Source organism: Chlorocebus sabaeus, chromosome 24 (genome assembly GCF_047675955.1).
Source record: "Chlorocebus sabaeus isolate Y175 chromosome 24, mChlSab1.0.hap1, whole genome shotgun sequence".
Lineage (NCBI taxonomy): Eukaryota > Metazoa > Chordata > Mammalia > Primates > Cercopithecidae > Chlorocebus > Chlorocebus sabaeus.
In genome coordinates, this window is record NC_132927.1 from 27,071,824 (window position 1) to 27,091,842 (window position 20,019).

Below are 20,019 nucleotides of genomic sequence, written 5' to 3' on the forward strand. Positions count from 1 at the left end.
ATTGAAATATATATTCCACATAATTCACCCATTTAAAGTGTACAATTCACTGGTTTTAGTATATTCAGAGTATATTTAGTATATATAATTCTGAAATTATTATAATTTTAAGACATTTTCATTAGCTCCCAAAAGAAACTTTATACCTGTTATACCCTCCATACCCTTCCTACTCCCCAGCTCTGGGTAACCACCAATCTACTTTCTGTTTCTATAAATTTGCCTAATTCTATATGTTTCTATGTAAATGGAATTACACAACATGTGGTCTTTTGTTACTGACTTTTTAACATAGTGTTTTCAGGATTCATCCTATTATAGTATATATTGGTACTGCATTTCTTTTTATTGCTGAATAATATTTCATTGTATGGATATACCACATTTTATCTGTCCATTTATTAGTTGATACACATTTAGATTGTAGCTTTTCTAAATACTTTTATATGTAAATGTTGATTACCATAATTATATGTATGGGCTGATGTTAATGATAGGTTTCTTTCTTAACTTTAAGTTACATACAAACTAATGGCTATATATTTATAAATATTCCACAAATTCATTCTATTATTTATTTTCTCATTTAATAACAAATTATTTCTGTATTTTTAAAAGTCTCTACACCAAGAAGGAATATTTAATATGGTATTTTGCTTACATTGACAGAATGAGACTTCTTTGTATAAAGCATCTCAGTATTTGATACTGAGTGATAAAGAACTATCACAACTCAGGTATTTGTTTTATTTTGTAGCCTACGTAAGTCATGATTAATAGACAATCTCCCTCCTCTTCATTAATTCCATGTGTAACTCTTCAAGAGCCTTGAACATATAAACGTAAAGTTCAGAGTTATCTACCTAACCCACACCTAGTATACAAAGGCAGAGAAGGAAAGGATAATCAGATACCAATATCCACTGAAGTCTTTTCCATTACTCTCACCCATAATATCTACTCTCTTCCAAATCCTTTCAGATTTGTGCTCTGTCTTATCTTCCTGACCTGGCCCCTTATAACCTTTTCAACCTGCTCCATGCATACTGTACTACTTGCTATTCTTAAACATGCCAAACAGACTCTCCTACATACTTTTTTTGAGTTATGCCATACTGTACACACTGTATTATACCTTGAGTTATTTCTTATGATATATATTGGGCAATTGTTCCAAATGAACTTCCTCATTCTTTACAATTATATTTAACAAGAGGATGAACCATAATTTATTAATCAGTCCTCACTGATGGACATTTACATTGTTTCTGGTGTTTTGCATATGTATGAGTATATCTGCGAATGAATTCTTTGAAATAGCATTGCTGGGACAGGAATACATGTATTTGTGCTTTTCATAGTTTTCTGCCAAATTGCAGCCCAAAGATGCTGTATCCATTTTAATTCCCACCTGTAGTATCTGTGAGTACAAGTTTACATCTGAACTAATGAAAAGAATTATTACACTTTTGATCTTTGTAAATCCAATATGTGAAAAAGTTATCAATGTATTTTTTCATTTTTATTTGCATGACGGTAAATATCTTTTTATATTTATGGGGTCATTTAATATTGTGGGTTTTGTCAATTGCTTTTTTGTATCTTTTGTCCACTTCTCCTCCTCCAGGCATAGGTCTATGATTTATTTGGAACTGGTTTTTGTGTATGCTGAGAGCTAAGGGTGATGGCTCATTTTCCCCACACATGAATATTCAATTGATTTAGCATCACTTATTGAAAAGATCTCCTTTTCTCATTTATTGCAGTGGCACCTTTGTTGTAAATCAGATGATTGTATATGTATGGGTCTGTAGTCTTTTCTATCGGTCTGTTTGTACTTGTGATATCACTCTGTCTTAATTACTGTAAATTTTAATTATCTATTGGTGTCTGTTAGTGTAAGTCCCCCAATTTTGTTCCTTTTCAAGGTTTTCTTTGTTATTCTTGGCTTTCTGCCTTTCCATACAAGCTTATTAATTTGCATAATAAATATTTATGCAGCAGAGAAATAAGCTTGTTAATTTGTACAAGAAAGATTGCTGAGAATTTGATTTTGGTTATAATCAATCTATTGATCAATGGGGAGCATTGACACATTTACAATACAGAGTTTTCTAATCTGAGAACGTGTATATCCCTCTTTCAGTAACGTTTTATATTTTTCTGCAGAAGTCTTCAATGTCTTTCATTAGATTTCAGTGGTATGTTGGAGCCAGCTCCTACTAGTTCATGAGAGCCGATCGGGTACATCTCTTCCTGGCTCCACATTCAGTAAATCACATTGTGAGACTGAAGTGGGCCATGGTGGTAGTATTTATATCACAGAAATTGGCAAATGTCACAAATCAGGACTTTTCCCCACCTACCCACTGCTAAGAACTGGTTGTTAAACATGTGCCAACACATCACTTAGACTGATTACTAGATGATCAGGTTTTATAATGCTACATAAATATTTTTTCTCACTAAAAATAATTAAGTTATAATCTGCATACAGCAAAATTCACTTTTTAAATCTACTGCTCTGTGACTTGTGAGAAATGTGTATAATCACGTTATGACTACCACAATCAATATTTAAAACTGTTCCATTACCCCAGATAATTTTCTCTATCTCTTTAAAGTCAGCTCTGAAATTGAATGTATCACAGTTATTTATCCATTTGCTAGTTAAAGGAAATTTGGGTTGTTCACAGTTTTTAGCAAATATGAATAAAACAGATATAAGCATATTTGTGCAGGTTTGTGTCTGAACATGGGTTTTCACTGACTTTGGGAGAAAGCCTTCAGTATTCTAACAATAAATGTAACATTAGCTGTATTTGTAGATACCATTTATTGAATTAAGGAATTTTTCTTCTATTCCTACTTTTTGAGAGGTGTTTTTGGTTTTGTTTTCTTTCTTTAATCAGGAATGACTATTACATTTTCATACCTACTTTTATACATCTACTGAAATAATCATATATCTGTCTCTGTTATGCAATGTGGTGAATTACATTCATTATCTCTGAATGTTAAATTAACCTTGAATTCCTATAATAGATACCATGTGTTTGTGATATTTTAAAAATTTATGTCTAGATTTTATTTGCTATATTTTGTTTAGAGCTTTTGAGTTTATGTTGATGAGAGATACTGGCTTATGACTTTCCTTTTTTATAATGTTCTTGTCAGTTATTGGTATCAGAGAGAGTCTGACATTATAAAATAAGTTGAGAATGATCTCTTATTTTCTGTTTCTTAGAAGTTTAAGATTGCTCTTCGCTATTTTCTAAATGTTTAGAAGAGATCGCCAGGGAAGCTGAGCCTGGAGTTTCCTTTGCATGAAGGTTTTAAATTATGAATTAAGTTGTTTTCTAGGTATAACAGTATTCATAGTTATTTGTCTTATGTAGTTTTTTTGTTTGTTTGTTTTTTGTTTTTTTTTTTGAGACGGAGTCTCGCTCTGTCGCGCAGGCTGGAGTGCAGAGACGCGATCTTGGCTCACTGCAAGCTCCGCCTCCCGGGCTCACGCCATTCTCCTGCCTCAGCCTCCCCAGCAGCTGGGACTGCAGGCGCACGCTGCCACGCCCAGCTAATTTTTTTGTATTTTTAGTAAAGACGGGGTTTCACCGTGTTAGCCAGAATGGTCTCGATCTCCTGACCTCGTGATCCACCCGCCTCGGCCTCCCAAAGTGTTGGGATTACGGGCGTCAACCACCGCACCCGTCTGGTTGTTTTGTAAGTGATACTTTTAATTTGTTCATTTCATCAGAGTTATCAAATTTATTGTCATAAAATTACTCATATCTCCATATTATTTTTAAAATATCTGTAGGATCTATAGTATCTTTTTTTATATCTAATATGAGTAATTTGTGGGTTTTTTCTCTTATTTTCTTTGATCAGTCTTATATTATAAGTTAATCTCACTGATCTCGATTTCTAGTTCATTTATTTTTGACCATTATTTCCTATCATTTCTTGTCTTTGAATCTAATTTGATATTCTTTTTATTGTTTCTTGACATAGATATTAGCTTATGATTTTTTTCAAACATCTTTACTACTTTATGCATTTCAAAGTGTAAGTTTCCTCTAAGCAAGTTTTGTATTTGTCATCTTTTTAATATTTCAGTATAAATAAGATACTACAACCTAACATATTGATTCAATATTTATATGAAAAGGGTCAAAATAGCCAAGATTGATAGTAATTAGAAGATAAGAGGGCTTGTCCCATTAATATATAATGACTTTTCATAAAGCTGTTTTGATGAATATAGTATTGTATTGGTGCTGTCAAAGACAAATTGACAAATAGATCAGAACATTCATCAGGTCATTTAGTTTACAATATTTTCTAGTTTTCAGTATACTTTCTTCTTTATTCCATAGGTTATTTAGATTTATTGCTTAATTTCCAAACACTTAGAGATTTTCTTAATATCTTTTTGTTACTGATTTCTAGTTTAATTCCTTTATGATGAGATAACATATTCTTTATTATTATAATTCTTTGAAGTTTGTTGAGATCTGATTTATAAACCAGTACATAGGCTATTTGGTAAATGTTCCATATGAACTTAAAAAGAATGTGTGGTTCTATAATTACTAGATGTTAGATAGGTAAGGCTGGCTAATGATACTGTTCAAATCTGCATATTTACTGATTTTTGTCTGAATTTTAAGACAGTGGAAAGAAAATTCCTAGAAAGATAAAACGAACCAGAAGTATCTCAATAACTATCGAGCTTTACTGGTACTAATATAACAATAGCAATCATAACTATTAAATAAATTGAAGAGGGCAGGCACGGTGGCTCACGACTGTAATCCCAGCACTTTGGGAGGCTGAGGCAGGCAGATTGCTTGAGGTCAGGAGTTCGAGACCAGTATGGCCAACATGATGAAACACCATCTCTACTAAAAATACAAAAAATTAGCTGGGCTTGGTGGCAAGTGCCTGTAGTCCCAGCTACTCGGGAGGCTGAGGCAGGAGAATTGCTTGAACCTGGGAGGCAGAGGTTGCAGTGAGCCGAGATCGCGCCACTGCACTCCAGCCTGGATGATAGAGCGAGACTCCGTCTCAAAAAAAAAAAAAAAAAAAAATGAAGTGACAGTTAAAAATCATCTCACAAATAAAACACCAGGTTCACAAAGTTTTACATGTGAGTTCTATCAAAATTTCAAAGAACTGTTCACTCCAATCTTTTATTACAAACTTTCTTTTCTTTTTTTTTTTTTTTTTGGTAAGACGGAGTCTCACTCTGTCACCCAAGCTGGAGTGCAATGGTGTGATCTCAGCTCCCTGCAACCTCCACCTCCTGGGTTCAAGTGATTCTCCTGCCTCAGCCCCCCAAGTAGTTGGGACTACAAGCATGCACCACCATGCCCAGATAATTTTTGTTTTCTTTTTTTTTTTTTTTTAGTAGAGACGGAGTTTTACCATCCTGGCCAGGTTGGTCTCAAACTCTTGACCTCAAATGATCTGCCCACCTTGGCCTCCCGAAGTGCTGGGATTACAGGCGTGAGCCATCATGCCCAGCTGCTAATTCATTTTATAAAGCTTGCAAAACTTTTATAATAAAACCACCCAAGGACAAAATAAGAAAGTAAAGTTATAGGCAACTCATTTATGAATATATATGCACAGTTCCTAAACAAAATCTTAGCAAACTGAATCCAGCATTATACTATACCCTAAGACTATTAGGTTTATATAAAAAATGCAAATATATATCATTTGCTACATTGATATGTTGGACGTAAAAAGCTATATGATGACCTCAATAGATGCAGAAGAGATTATTTGATAAAATCCATTATTTGTTTGTGATTTTTAGAAACTCTTAGTAAACTATACATAGAATTTCCTTCATTTGCTATGATAAAATGTATCTATCAAACCAAGCCCAATAAAACTGTAACAAAAGTAACCCCAGTAGGAAAATATTGGAGACATTCCCTTTAAAATCATGAAGTTATGCCTACTGAAATCAAAAGTTATGCCCATTATGACCATTTCTATTCAACATGGCATTGAATGTCTAATAATTTAAGAAAAAGAAAAAACATACATAAAGATTAAAAAGTTGGAAACTGTCATTACTTGAAAATTGTATTTCTGTTTCTATATTAAAAAAAAAAACCCCAAAAGTATCTACATAAATTTTACAGGAAATAATAAAGTTTAACAAATGCTTCAATGTGAGACCAATGCATTAAAGCTAATTACAGTTTGTTATCCAAGCAACAACTAGAAAATATAATTAAAACAACAAATAAACCAGTCATAGCAACAAAAACTACAGTGCACCTAGGACTAAATGTAATAAACCTCTTCCTACTCCCCCAAATTATAAAAACATTACTGAAGGAGTTTAAAGACCAAAAATAGATGGAGAGATAGATCATGTTAATGTATTGGAAGACTTAATACCATGAAGGTATTGATTCATTTCAAATTGATCTATAAATTTAATGTAACTTCAGTAAAGAGTTCAACTAACAGATTGATTTTAATATTTATATGGAAAGGGTTAAAATAGCCAAGACCAATAATAATTAGAAGGATAAGAGGTGCTTGCCATACTATATACGATAACTTTTTATAAAGCTATTTTGATTAGGATAGTGTAATATTGGTGCTGATATAGACAAATTGATGAATGGATCAGAATTGAGAGCTCAGAAATGAGTCTGTGTGTGTGTGTGTGTGTGTAAAACTCTTACTTATGACAGAGATCTCATGGCAGACCACTTGAGGAAAGAAGGGGCTTTGACAGAGCTCTGAAAAAATTTGTTTCTCATGTTTAAAAAAAATGGCTTTCTGTCTTCCACCCTACAAATAACAACTTCTGATGGACTAGGAATTTAAATATCAAAAGCCTACTTTAAAATTTAGAAAAGGCTGGGCACAGTGGTTCATTTCTGTAATGCCAGCACTTTGGGAGGCCAAGGCAGGTGGATCACTTGAGTCCAGGAGTTTGAGACCAGCCTGAGCAACATGGTGAGACCCCATCTCTACAAAAAATACAGAAATTAGTGGGACTTGGTGGTGGCGTGTGCCTGTAGTCCCATCTACTCGGGAGGTTGAGGCAGGAGGATCGATAGAGCTCAGGAGGTGGAGGTTGCAGTGAGCTGAGATCACACCACTGCACTCCAGCCTGGGTAACAGAGTGAGACCCTGTCTCAAAAACAAAAACAAATACACTTAGAAGAATATATGTGACTATTGGCTGGATGCGGTGGCTCATGCCTGTAATCCCAGCACTTTAGGAGGCCGAGGCCGGTGGATCACGAGGTCAGGAGATCGAGACCATCCTGGCTGACACGGTGAAACCTTGTGTCTACTAAAAACCCACAAAAAAATTAGCCGGGCATGGTGGCGGGCTCCTGTAGTCCCAGCTATTCAGGAGTCTGAGGCAGGAGAATGGCGTGAACCCGGGAGGCGGAGCTTGCAGTGAGCCGAGATCACGCTACTGCACTCCAGCCTGGGCGGCAGAGCTGACTGTGTCTCAAAATAAAAAATAAAAATAAAATATATGTGACTATCTTTCAGATCTTGTATATGGAATCATTTCTTAAACATGGCATACAAAATGTTAACCATGAAAGAAAATATTAATAAAATCTATTACATTAAAATTAAGAATGCCTTTTCATCAATTATAGCTTAAGGAAAGAAAATGAAAAGGCAAGCTCTTAGAAACTAGAAGACTTTTGCTACGCATATAACTAACAAAGGGCTAGCATTCAAAATACATAAAGAACTACAAATCAGTGAGAAAGACAAACTACCTAATAGAAAAATGGATAAAAGGAGATGCTTACCGTATTAGCAATTAGAGAAATGTATATCAAGACCACAGTGAGATACCAATTTATACCTCTGCAATTGACAAAAACAAAGTCAGATAAAACCAAGTGTTAGAAAGGATATGGATCAATAGGATGTTAAACTGATGGTGGAAGCAAAACATTTATATAGCCACTTAGAAAAAGACAATTTTGCATCATGTGTTAAAGTTGAATATTTGAAAAACTTACAACCCAGAAATTCCATTTCTATGTGCATTCTCAAGTACCTTTTGCATATGTGTAGTTTGTTACAAACAATTATTTCAGTCTATTGAAAGTCATGATCTAGTTTTCTGCACCAAAGATGTTTGTCTATCCAAAATATTATGTCTAGCTTGGGTCCGTGATTCACATTTGTGTGCTCAGGTCATAATTAAATCATAGGCAAGAAGCATCATCAAATAAAATGTTATTTGCTATTCTCAAAAAGGGCCTTTGTACTGAGGCTGAAATTAGGTGGTAGGTAGGACTGTAATCAAACATGAATAGATAATAGTATTAATAACCGTCACCATTAATTAAGCATGTACTGTTTGTCAGATTCTTCAATTTTTATTGAATGGAAATGACTTTGTTTAGTCTTCACAAAGGCTTTCTGATATGGGTACCATTATTAATCTTTTTAAAATGGAGCATACTGAGCCATTGGGAAGCTAAATAATTTCCACAACTTTATGTTGTAAATTGTAAGGCTGGGGTTTAAACAAAGGCTCTCTGACTCCGGCACCTGTGATACGGCAATAGAGAAGCTATTATCTTTCAGATAAAAAGTCAACTTTTCTTAACTTTGCAGAGAGAACAACTCTGATTCGTGGCTATAGGCAAAGGTCTGTTGTCTCTAGATGCTTTGTACGATTGTTCAGAAAGTAGTGGTGTATGTTTATCTCTACTCATGCAAAACTAAAATTATGTATTTTCAGTATTTCAATAGCATTATTTTATAGATGAACAGCAATAAAGTTATCAATGTGATATATGTCAATGTGATCTGAAGACTTATTTAAAATTATGCCAAGAGATATGATTGCCTTCCTTTTATCTAGTTATAAAACTTCTTATCAAATAGACATCATGAAGAATGTCTACCTAAAGATATTTTCAAAAATTTAGATAAAAGATTATTTAAGAGTCCAGTTTGTTTCAAAATTAGTATTATTGTCTTAGTCACCTTGGGCTGCTGTAACAGAAAATCATAGACTGGGTGGCTTAAACAACAAACATTTATTTCTCACAGTTCTGGCAGCTGGATGAGATCAGAATGCCAGCAGGGCTGGATTTTTTGTAAGGGTCTTCCTCCTGGTTCATAGACTGCTTTCTTCATGTATCCTCACAATTCAGAGAAAACAGGCTCTGGTTCCTTAGTTGCCTTATAAGGGAACTAACTCTATGATGGGAGACCCTCATTACTTAATCTAAGCCTAATCTAAGGCCTCCCAAAGGCCTCATCTCTAAATACTGTCACACTGGGGATTAAGGTTTCTACAATAGCAATTATTGAGGGTTTCTTTGAGGCTAGATCATATATCTGATCTGAGGAATTAATTGGTGTATGTATAGACTTTCTGTTCTTATGCTACAAAGCAAACGAGCCTAGGTATGTATTGTCCAAAAGTTATTTGATTGCTACCAAAGAGGCAGAATTTTTTTTTTTTTTTTTTAATCGTAGTAGAAAGATCTGGGATGAAAGTTTTGACTCTTGCAATCTAATCCCAGGTTGGCAGTTACTGTCCATGTGAACTTGGACCTGTAATCTGTCACTTTCTAATAGTTGTGCTCCTGGGAAATTTAATTAGATTCTTAATTTTCTCATATGTCAAAAATACAGATAATAATAAATACCTTACTGGAACATTACAAGGATTAAATAAATAACATGAGAAAGATATAGAAATCCTATATGAGGAAGTCTACCATTTCCTTCCTTCTAAATTCCATTTCCATCTCTTGGGCAAGGTCAGTCACGTCTTTGGCTTTAATTTCCTCATCTATAATAATGCCAATAGCATGCTTGAGAATCTGTGATTCCGAGCCGTTCTATGTATTTCTTCCTATGTATGTTCAGCTTTAAAAAGTATTGCAAGGATCCTTTATGTAAATAAGCTATTTCTGGGGGATAAAGAAAGTGTGAACTAAAATCATTTTATTCCTCTGCTCCAAAAGTAGAGTGCTTTGCTTTGATTTTCTTTCTGACTCAGCAAACAGAGACATCTGCACTGACTTAGAGTTTTCTTGAAAGTTTTTTTTGTTTCAGTCATATGATCAGAAAGAACAAATGTAAGTCCTTCTGGAATATAGTGTGAATGACATTAAAATATGTCACTAAAACAAACATTTCTTTTCTTTCTTTCTTTTTTCTTTTTTGAGACAGGGTCTCCCTCTGTTGCCCAGACTGGAGTGCAGTGGCACAATCACATCTCACTGTAGCCTTGACCTCCTGGGCTCAAGTGATCCTCCCACCCCTGCCTCCTGAGAGCTGGGACCACAGGCACGCACTACCACACCTGGCGAATTTTTAAATTTTTTGTATAGACAGGATCTTGCTATGTTGTCCAAGGTGCTCTTGACTCCTGGGCTCAAGCAATCTTCCCACCTCAGCCTCCCAAGGTGCTAGGATTACAGGCATGAGCCATGGCACCCAGCATAAAGTGAGCATTTCTAATTCCAGTATCTCCTGTGTCAGATGTTTGAGAGTTGAGAGATACATATACATTTCTTGGCACTTTGAGATGATTAGCTGAACCAGTCACTGCTCTGTTCAACAGGTGGATTTTCGGAAAAGACATATGAATGGAGCTCAGAAGAGGAGGAGCCAGTGAAAAAGGCAGGACCAGTCCAAGTGCTCATTGTCAAAGATGACCATTCCTTTGAGTTAGATGAAACTGCATTAAATCGGATCCTTCTTTCGGAGGCTGTCAGAGACAAGGAGGTTGTTGCTGTATCTGTTGCTGGAGCATTTAGAAAAGGAAAATCATTCCTGATGGACTTCATGTTGAGATACATGTACAACCAGGTATGCAGGAAGTACTTCAAAAAGTTTTCTTTCTTCTGTGCTTCTGTCACTTTGTGTTTTTTTTAATGGTGTTCAAAATGTTCATTTCTATTATTATGTACCCTATATATGAACCAGCTAAAGCAATGCTGTGGTGTAACCATTCCAACCTCAGTGCTTTGGGGACCAAGCTACACAGACCAATTTTCTCTGAAGCTGCTTTGTTGCATTTCCCTTAGAATATGACTTATATTTTTATTCTTTAAAAAATAGACACAGAATATCCTGATTATACTTAAATGTTATAGTGTTTAAAATGTCACATAACTTTTGTATTGTAATCACTTTTTTCCAACATTTAGTATGACATATTTCAAGCATATAGCGAAGTTAAAAGAATTTGATACTAAACATCTTGGTATCCACCACCCAGATTCTACCGTTAACATTAGTATTCCTGCGTTATCACTTATGACTCCATCTATTCATCCCTCTTTCCAGCCATCATTCCAAGTTATTCTTTGATGCATTTGAAAATAAATTGCTGGCCGGGCACTGTGGCTCACGCCTGTAATCCTCAGCACTGTGGGAGGCCGAGGCGGGTGGATCATGAGGTCAAGAGATCAGTACCATCCTGGCCAACATGGTGAAACCCCATCTCTACTAAAGACAAAAACAAAAAACAAAAATTAGCTGGGCATGTTTTCCTTGTCCTTCAAGGTTATTTTTCAGGCTTATGGTTTTTATGAATATCTCAATGTAGATCATTGACTCAGAGTGAATGTTATAGAAATGTTATTATGCTAATTAATAATCACAATTTATTCATTGAAGTATGCATCCCAAGACATTTTTCCAGGTAATACCTTATTGGAAAAATTTCAATTTCCACCTCAATAGTAATTATTTATTGACTACCTGCTAAATGTCCTAGATTATGCTAGGCACTATGGTGGATACCAAAGAAAACATACCATAGATTTTGCATTTAGGCATCTCACGGTTTGGCCAAGGAGACAGAATAACGATAGGTGAAATATTTAGAGCATCATTACATGGTGATACGGTGATTAATATATTTATTTATTTATTTATTTATTTTTTGAGATGGAGTTTCACTCTTGTCACCTAGGCTGGGGTGCAGTGGCACAATCTTGGTTCACTGCAACCTCTGCCTCCCGGGTTCAAGGATTCTCCTGCCTCAACCTCCCAAGTAGCTGGGATTACAAGCATGCGCCACCACGCCTCGCTAATCTTTTGTAGTTTTAGTAGAGACAAGGTTTCGCCATGTGGGCCAGGCTGGTCTTGAACTCCTGGCCTCAAGTGATCTGTCCGCCTCAGCCTCCCAAAGTGCTGGGATTATAGGCATGAGCCACCATGCCCGGCCTGATCGATATATTTCTAAGTGTAGTTCAGGGAAGGGCATATTGTGGGCAAAAGTAACTGGAGAAAACTTTATAGAGATATTTGGAGTTAGAATAGATTTTGAAGATGTGTGGATCTGGATCAGAAAAGGAAAAATGGACATTCTGGACTATGAGGAAAAAGTATGATATATGTATTAAACAGAGTGTACACCTTCTTCCCTCGAGTGGAAATTAAGTATTGGAGATGAAGAAAAAATAAGATTGAATAGGTTATTGAGGCAGATAATAGAACAAATTCATAGAAGAACCAAAGCACTTGGTAAGGGTTTAAAATGCCTTTTAGAACAAGATAAGATATAATTAAATAAGTTTTTCTCTAAATTAGTTTATGTAGATTTTTTATCAGTCCAAGTAGTCCTCTCCAAAATTCCTCTGCATTCGTTAATGTAAGGTTTTAGATTGGAGAATTATCTAATGAGATCTTCCAAAAACTAATAACTTATTCTCTGTAACAAATATCAAAATGGGGGTAACTACTATCAACCAAGGTCACCAATTACTGACTTACTAAATCTATGGGATATTTTCCATTCCTTATCCAACTTGATCTTCAGCCTTTATACAATTGATAGTTTTTCCTATTCTCTCTTCCTTTGGCTTCTCAAACCCCACTTGTATCAGTACTTGTCTACTCCTTCCTGCTGTCCCGGCCCTGGTCAGGCCCTCAATCATATTTTTGACCTTTATTATAGCACCCACCCCTTATCCCTTCTAGCTATCATTTCCCTTCCCTACTAACTACCCCTACCTACTTCTAGAATAGTATCTCTCTACCACAACTATGATGATAATTCATCTCTGCTTCTTCATAACTTTCCATTGCCTGCAGGATAAAATCTGACTCCCTTAAGCACCTTACAAGGCCTTTCAGAATCTGGCCATCTGTCCAGCCTTTTCCTGCTACTTGCTTCCTCCTGCCCCAGAACCAAAGCATAATATGCTCTCCACTTCCTTCCTTTCTGCCTGCCTGCCTGCCTTCCTTTCTGGAATGCCTTCTCCAAATTTGCTCCTCTGAAAAATTCCTAAATATTTTTCAAGTCTTAGCTCAAACATCCTATGTGGTCTTGCCTGACCAAGGGTTATTTCTTTTTTATGCTACCATTTATGCATTATATATACTTCCATTTTGGCATGTATTTATTGCATCATAATGGTTTGTTTGCATGTCTGTCTTGCTGTTAGGCTGTGAATTTCCTCTGGTCTGCAATGATATCTTTTCATTTTTATATCCCCAGGACATATCAAAAATGTGGCAGATGGTTGCTCCTCTGTAATTATTTTTTGGATGAATAAAGTGATTGTATTGATGCAATAGATGTGCATATGTTGTTTCCTTTTAACTAGAATTGGAGAGGGATAAGAATCAGAATGGATGAATGGAAAAAAAACTATACACACATATCAAGTTCCATGTCACAGACTTTATTATTTTATAGGAATCAGTTGATTGGGTTGGAGATTACAATGAACCATTGACTGGTTTCTCATGGAGAGGTGGATCTGAACGAGAGACCACAGGAATTCAGATATGGAGTGAAGTCTTCCTTATCAATAAACCTGATGGTAAAAAGGTATGACGCTAACTTCCTAAATAAAATTGAGTTTTCACTTATAACAGTTACTACTTTTTAGGGTCCTTGAAGATGCGCTTTTGAAAATTAATTTTGATCATTTGATGTGAAGCTTAAAATGAGGTAGCATCCTATAGCATGATCTTTGTTTCCCTTTCTTGTGATCAGGGTAGGCAAAATTATAAGGATGATAGAATAACAGATCAGCAAGTAACATCTGTATTTTGTTTCACTGCTACATAAAGTTTCTGTAATGTTGGATTACTAGTAAAAATTACTTATAATAGTAATCAGCAGTTAATATTTTTATTTTCTGTGGCATTCATGGTATGTATAAGAAATTATCTAAAATAGTATTCATTAATAATGGCTTGCTTTAGTTCTTATGATAATATTATGGTAACCCTAATGACCTAGATGTTCTATAAAATATCAATAATGTACTCTTCTTGCCTGTAGGTTGCAGTGTTATTGATGGATACTCAGGGAACCTTTGATAGTCAGTCAACTTTGAGAGATTCAGCCACAGTATTTGCCCTTAGCACAATGATCAGCTCAATACAGGTATGAAATAAAATAAAGCCATTTTGATGATGTTTCTTTAACTAAAAATTATGAGTATATGTGTTTCTATATACATGTGATAATGAGATAAACAACAGAAATTGGGAATCATATATATTATTTGACTCAATTAGCATGCCAGTTCTTGTGATTTCTGTAAGAGTAGAATTGTTTTTGTTATTGTAGTCTAATTACTGACAAACTTTCAAATTGACTGCTGTGGTTAGAAAAGGTCATATTATCTTATTGGGATTTTTGTTGTTGTTTAAAGCCTACAATAAACTCAGTAACATAAATCTTATATGAGTGTACATTGAGACCATCTATTATAAGTTACGTTTAATGAAACAGGATTTATAAATATAAATTTTGTTCTACATAGCCAGTAGAAACATTTCTAAATGTAAAAACATTTACATGTGTTCATAGCTTTTAAAAACACCTTAATGTACATTTAGGAAAGTAAATATCTTGTATATAAAATTTATCTTTCTTTCCTTTTCTTTTTTCTTTCACTTTTTTAAAAGTTTTATTTTTGAGGTTATTGTGGGCTTTCTAAATTGTCCTGAAAATCCTTGTAGAGTTTTATTAGAACCGTAGAACCCATAGCATAAAAGATTTTAAGACTATTTTTAGATATTTTCAATCCACTGGCAAAAGCAAAAAGAGAGAGTGGCCAAGGAACAGGGCAGATCAATAAAAAAAAGTAAGAGAGCTTAAAAATGCAGAAAAGGCAAAGTAGTTAGGATGAGTAAGTCAAGGATGAAATTATAAGCAAGCATAGAGAATGGAGCTAGTAAAGCAGCAACAAGGGTGTCATATATGGTTAGGACAAACAAGACAGGGTAAACAGAAGGAGGAAGGAAAGACTGAATTTATTAAATAAAGGACTTTAAAAGTCATAAAAAATGTTATGGTTATAACCTATTTAATCAACTTTTAAAAATTAACTTTTCTTTCAATTGAAAAATAAAAATTATATATATTTATCATGTACAATATGATATTTTGAATACATACATTGTATAAGCCTTTAAAATACCGACTTAATCTAATTTATTCATAATTCACAGTGTAAGCCATATTTATACAAGCCTATTTAAACCAGATTGAGTTTGCCTTTTCAGTATTACTCATTATTTATATTTGACCTGAATACATTGAATATTTTCATAGAAAAATCTGCTAACTCCTTACTAATGACTATTTTTTATTATGTGAGAAATGATGATGTTATTTAAATAAGTATACAAAGTATTCTTTCTGTATCACTATATAAACATATAAGCCTCCTTAACTTTTCTTTGAAGTTAATGATACTTATTCCCCTCAAAAAATGTCATCTTAATGCTGTGATCTGTTCATGAAGCAGCAATGCGTATGTATAAGGCTGTGAGCATGATATTCAGAACCTAACTTCCATGTGATGAAACTCTGTTCAGACATAAATAAAATGATTAATTGTGAAGAAGTCAACATGATTTTTCTTTTCTTTTCTTTTCTTTTGAGATGAGTCTCGCTTCGTCGCCCAGGCTGGAGTGCAGTGGTGCGGTCTCTGCTCACCGCAAGCTCGGCCTCCCAGGTTCATGCCATTCTCCTGCCCAGGCCTGCCGAGTAGCTGGGGCTACGGGCGCCTGCCACCACGCCCCGCTAATTTTTTGTATTTTTAGTAGAGACGGGGTTTCACCGTGTTAGCCAGGATGGTCTCGATCTGCTGACCTTGTGATCCGCCTGCCTCGGCCTCCCAAAGTGCTGGGATTACAGGCATGAGCCACTGTGCCCGGCCAACATGATTTTTCAAAACAAAATTTTCCATATGGCTTGCTGAGATTTAGATTGCTATTATTTTGTCTTGCTTGGAAGAATGAGGTTTTTTGACTCATTCTTTAGGTTCATAAAATAATTTTAATATTCTGTCTCCAGAGCAGATGGCTACTGTATTTCTGGAACCATTTTATAATCATTGTACATTCCTTATTGTCTTTTACTTCTTTTACTTCTCTCTCAAGGTCTTACAAATATCATCATGTAAGCAAGTATATAAGAAAGTTCATTTTTGTGATAACTGATATTTTTAAAAGTAGGGATTGATGAAGTAAGTGCTTAGGATGATGCCAATTATCTTATCATTGTGATTTTATTTCTTTATCAAGGTATATAACTTATCCCAAAATGTCCAGGAGGATGATCTTCAGCACCTCCAGGTAACAATATTTTCTTTTTTGTGTATCTGGTAGTCTTTGGAATATATATAGCAGAATTTTGGGGAATGATTTCAAAACATAATCAGATTCCGATTCTGCTGTTTACACAGGAACTATTGGCCCAATTAGGTGCCTGGTAATTACTACCCCAGACTGGTTAATTTATAAAGGAAAGAAGTTTAATTGACTCACAGTTCAGCATGACTGGAAAGGCCTCAGGAAATTTACAATCATGGCCGAAGGCAAAGGGGAAGCAAGGCACTTTCTTCACAAGGCAGCAGGAAGAAGTGCTAAGCCAAGTGGGAGGAGCCCCTTATAAAACCATCAGATCTGTGAGAACTCATTCACTATCACGAGAACAGCCTCCATGTTTCACTTACCTTCACCTGGTCTCGCCCTTGACACGTGGGGATTATGGAGATTATAATTTAAGATGAGATTTGGGTGGGGACACAAAGCCTAACCATATCAATAAGTAACTACCTTTCTCCCTAATTTGACATCAAATTTCATATGTGTTTTAGAAAAAGAGTCACACTGCAAGTCACAGACATTAAAAAAAAAACACAACTGAGGTGATAAGGCTCAATCTAGCCTCAGGAAAACTACAGAGCAATCACTGCTCCAAAAGGAGCAGAAACAAAGAAGCAGAGATTCGATTTACAAATAGTGACAGTACTGAGAAAGTTCCCAGGATTAGCACTAAGGAGCACAACTCTTCAGGTTTTATTATGCTCTGGGCACAGTGTATGTTTCTTCTCCTCTTTCGAATTCATTTCAAGATTCTCCAGGGCCAGGTGCAGTGGCTCACACCTGTAATCCCAGCAGTTTAGGAGGCTGAGGCAGGCAGATTGCTTGGGCCCAGGAGTTTGAGAACAGCCTGGGCCACATGGTGAAACCCTATCTCTACCAAAAATACAAAAATTAGCCAGGCAGGCTTGGTGGCACTTGCCTGTAGTCCCAGCTACTCAGTAGGCTGAAGTAGGAGGATCAGTTGAGCCGGGGACGTCAAGGCTGCAGTGAGCAGAGATCATGCCACTGCACTCCAGCCTGGGTGACAGAGTGAGACCCTGTCTCCAAAAAAAAAAAAAAAAGAAAAGAAAAAGAAAAAAGACAAAGAAAAGGACTTTCCATTCTTAAGCTAAATGCCTAATGTTTTTGTAGTAATCCAAGCCATTGTGCCATTAAATTTCCTCAGTCAACAGCTTTTGTAAATATATCCTACATACTTTACATCTCTCTGGTCTAATTTATACACATTCTGCTTCTAAAGGTCATTTAGCATGTTTCCTTCTTCCCTTTTGTCTCCCACAAAAAATTAACCCACATTTTAGATATAAAAGGTGTTCATTTTAAAACATAAAAGGTGTTAATTTTAAAAATAAAATGTAAATTTTATTTTTAAATGTACTTTATGTCTTTTATTCTTAAATATCTAATTACCATGGCTCTGCTTTACCTATTCAATGCTTATTTCCTGAAAATGATTATTATAATCTTCTTAATATAATATTCTGTTATAGCTAGGGGAAAAAGTAAATGAAAGAAAGCCAAGAATTAAAACTTTGCAGATGCTAAAGTTCTCTCTCTCTCTTCTCTCTCTTTCTCTCTCTGTGTGTGTGTGTGTGTGTGTGTGTGTGTGTGTGTAATGTTTTTTCTAGCTTTTCACTGAGTATGGCAGACTGGCAATGGAGGAAACATTCCTGAAGCCATTTCAGGTGAGTGAGGGTTAAATGATGGTAAATTCTTACTAGATTTTCCTGAAGACTGTAACCAGGTATATTAATTAGGGTCATGTTTCCTTTTCTTTTTATTTCATTGAGAAAACATTTTTGACCTATTTTATGCTATTTGATGCAAGATAGAATGAGATAGAAATGAGGAAATAGAATTTTTAAGAATTATTTTTTATAAAAGAAATGTGGAAATGAAAGATGAATTAGGCATTCTGGTTCCCAGCAAAATGTCAGCTTTTTTTTCCTGAACTCAAAGTGACTGTCAAAGTGCTGGGATTAGAGATGTGAGCCCCTGGGCCCAGCCTCATTTATGTACAAAAATTAAACATCCAGCCATATCTTATGAGATGTATTAAAACATAAGAACGTGTTAATTTGAAAATAAAAGGATGGAAAAAGGTATATCAGGCACATACTAAGTGAAGGAAAACAAGTGTCTATATTTTGTCAGTAAGAATTATTTAGAATAGAGAAGTTCATAATAATAAAAGGTTATTTCACCAGGAAAACACAAGAATTCTAGTCAGGCATGGTAGCACATTCCTGTAATCCCAGCTACTTGGAAGGCAGTAGTGGGAGGATCACTTGACCCCAGGAGTTCGAATCCAACCTGGGCAACATAGTGAGAGACTCTGTCTCTTGAAAAAAAAATTCTAAATTTTTGTGACAAATAGCCTCAAAATATATAAAGATCAATAGAACCATAAGAAGAAATGAGTAAATCCACTGAAACACCACTCTCCTAAGTATTGATAAGTCAAGTAAGCAGAAAATTAATAACAGTAGAGAAGATGTGAAACCTAGGGCTAACAAGCTTGCTTTATGGTGCATGTATAGAATAGTGTAAGTAAGAAAGAAAACATATTACTCTTAAGCATGCAAGGTGTATGTACAAAAATTTACCATGTATTAAGCCACAAAGCAGGTCTCCACAAATTTCGAAGCATTGAATTCATACTGACCTCATTCTGTCATCACAGGACAATTTAGTTAAAAGTTAATAAGAAAGTGCTAATTTTAAAAAGCATATTTTGGAAATTTAAGCACACAATTCAAAAATAATTCATGGGTTAAGTTCAACTCATAATAGATATAGGAAAATACTGCAAATTGAGTGCTTGAAAGAAAATATGCATATTGAACATTAAATGCTATCATGAAAATGGTACTTAGAGGGAAAAAATATAGCCATAAAAGTTTTATATTAGAAAAAAAGAAAGGCAGAAAATTAGTGATAAGTACAAATTAAGAAGAAAAAATAGGCGAGGCGCACTGGCTCACACCTGTAATCCCAGCACCTTTGGAGGCTGAGGCGGGTGGATTGCTTGAGGTCACGAGTTCAAGACAAGCCTGACCAACATGGTGAAACCCCACCTCTACTAAAAATACAAAAATTAGCTGGGCGTGGTGGTGAGCACCTGTAATTACAGCTACTCCGGAGGCTGAGGCAGGAGAATCACTTGACCCTGGGAGGCGGAGGTTACAGTGAGCCAAGATCACACCATTGCACTCCAGCCTGGATGACAGAGCGAGACTGTCTCAAAAAAAACAAACGAAAAAAGAAAAAAGAAAAAATAACAGACAAAGCTAATGAAAATAAGAAAGAACATTTATAAAAGCTATATGTCTCAAGATGGATCAATTTTAAAAACATAATGTGGATTGGAAAAAAGCTAGTTGCCAA

At 35.3% G+C, this 20,019-nt stretch overlaps 1 protein-coding gene across 3 annotated transcripts in view; it reads left to right on the forward strand.

Moving 5' to 3' along the window:
- Positions 1-20,019, forward strand: part of ATL1 (atlastin GTPase 1) — a 98,917-nt gene that overhangs the window by 43,532 nt on the left and 35,366 nt on the right. For all 3 annotated transcript variants that reach the window (XM_037983948.2, XM_007986643.3, XM_007986644.3), the window contains 5 exons: positions 10,607-10,854; positions 13,697-13,831; positions 14,291-14,395; positions 16,549-16,599; positions 18,261-18,317. In XM_037983948.2, the coding sequence (XP_037839876.1) occupies positions 10,607-10,854; positions 13,697-13,831; positions 14,291-14,395; positions 16,549-16,599; positions 18,261-18,317 (596 nt within the window). The remainder of the gene's footprint in view (positions 1-10,606; positions 10,855-13,696; positions 13,832-14,290; positions 14,396-16,548; positions 16,600-18,260; positions 18,318-20,019) is intronic.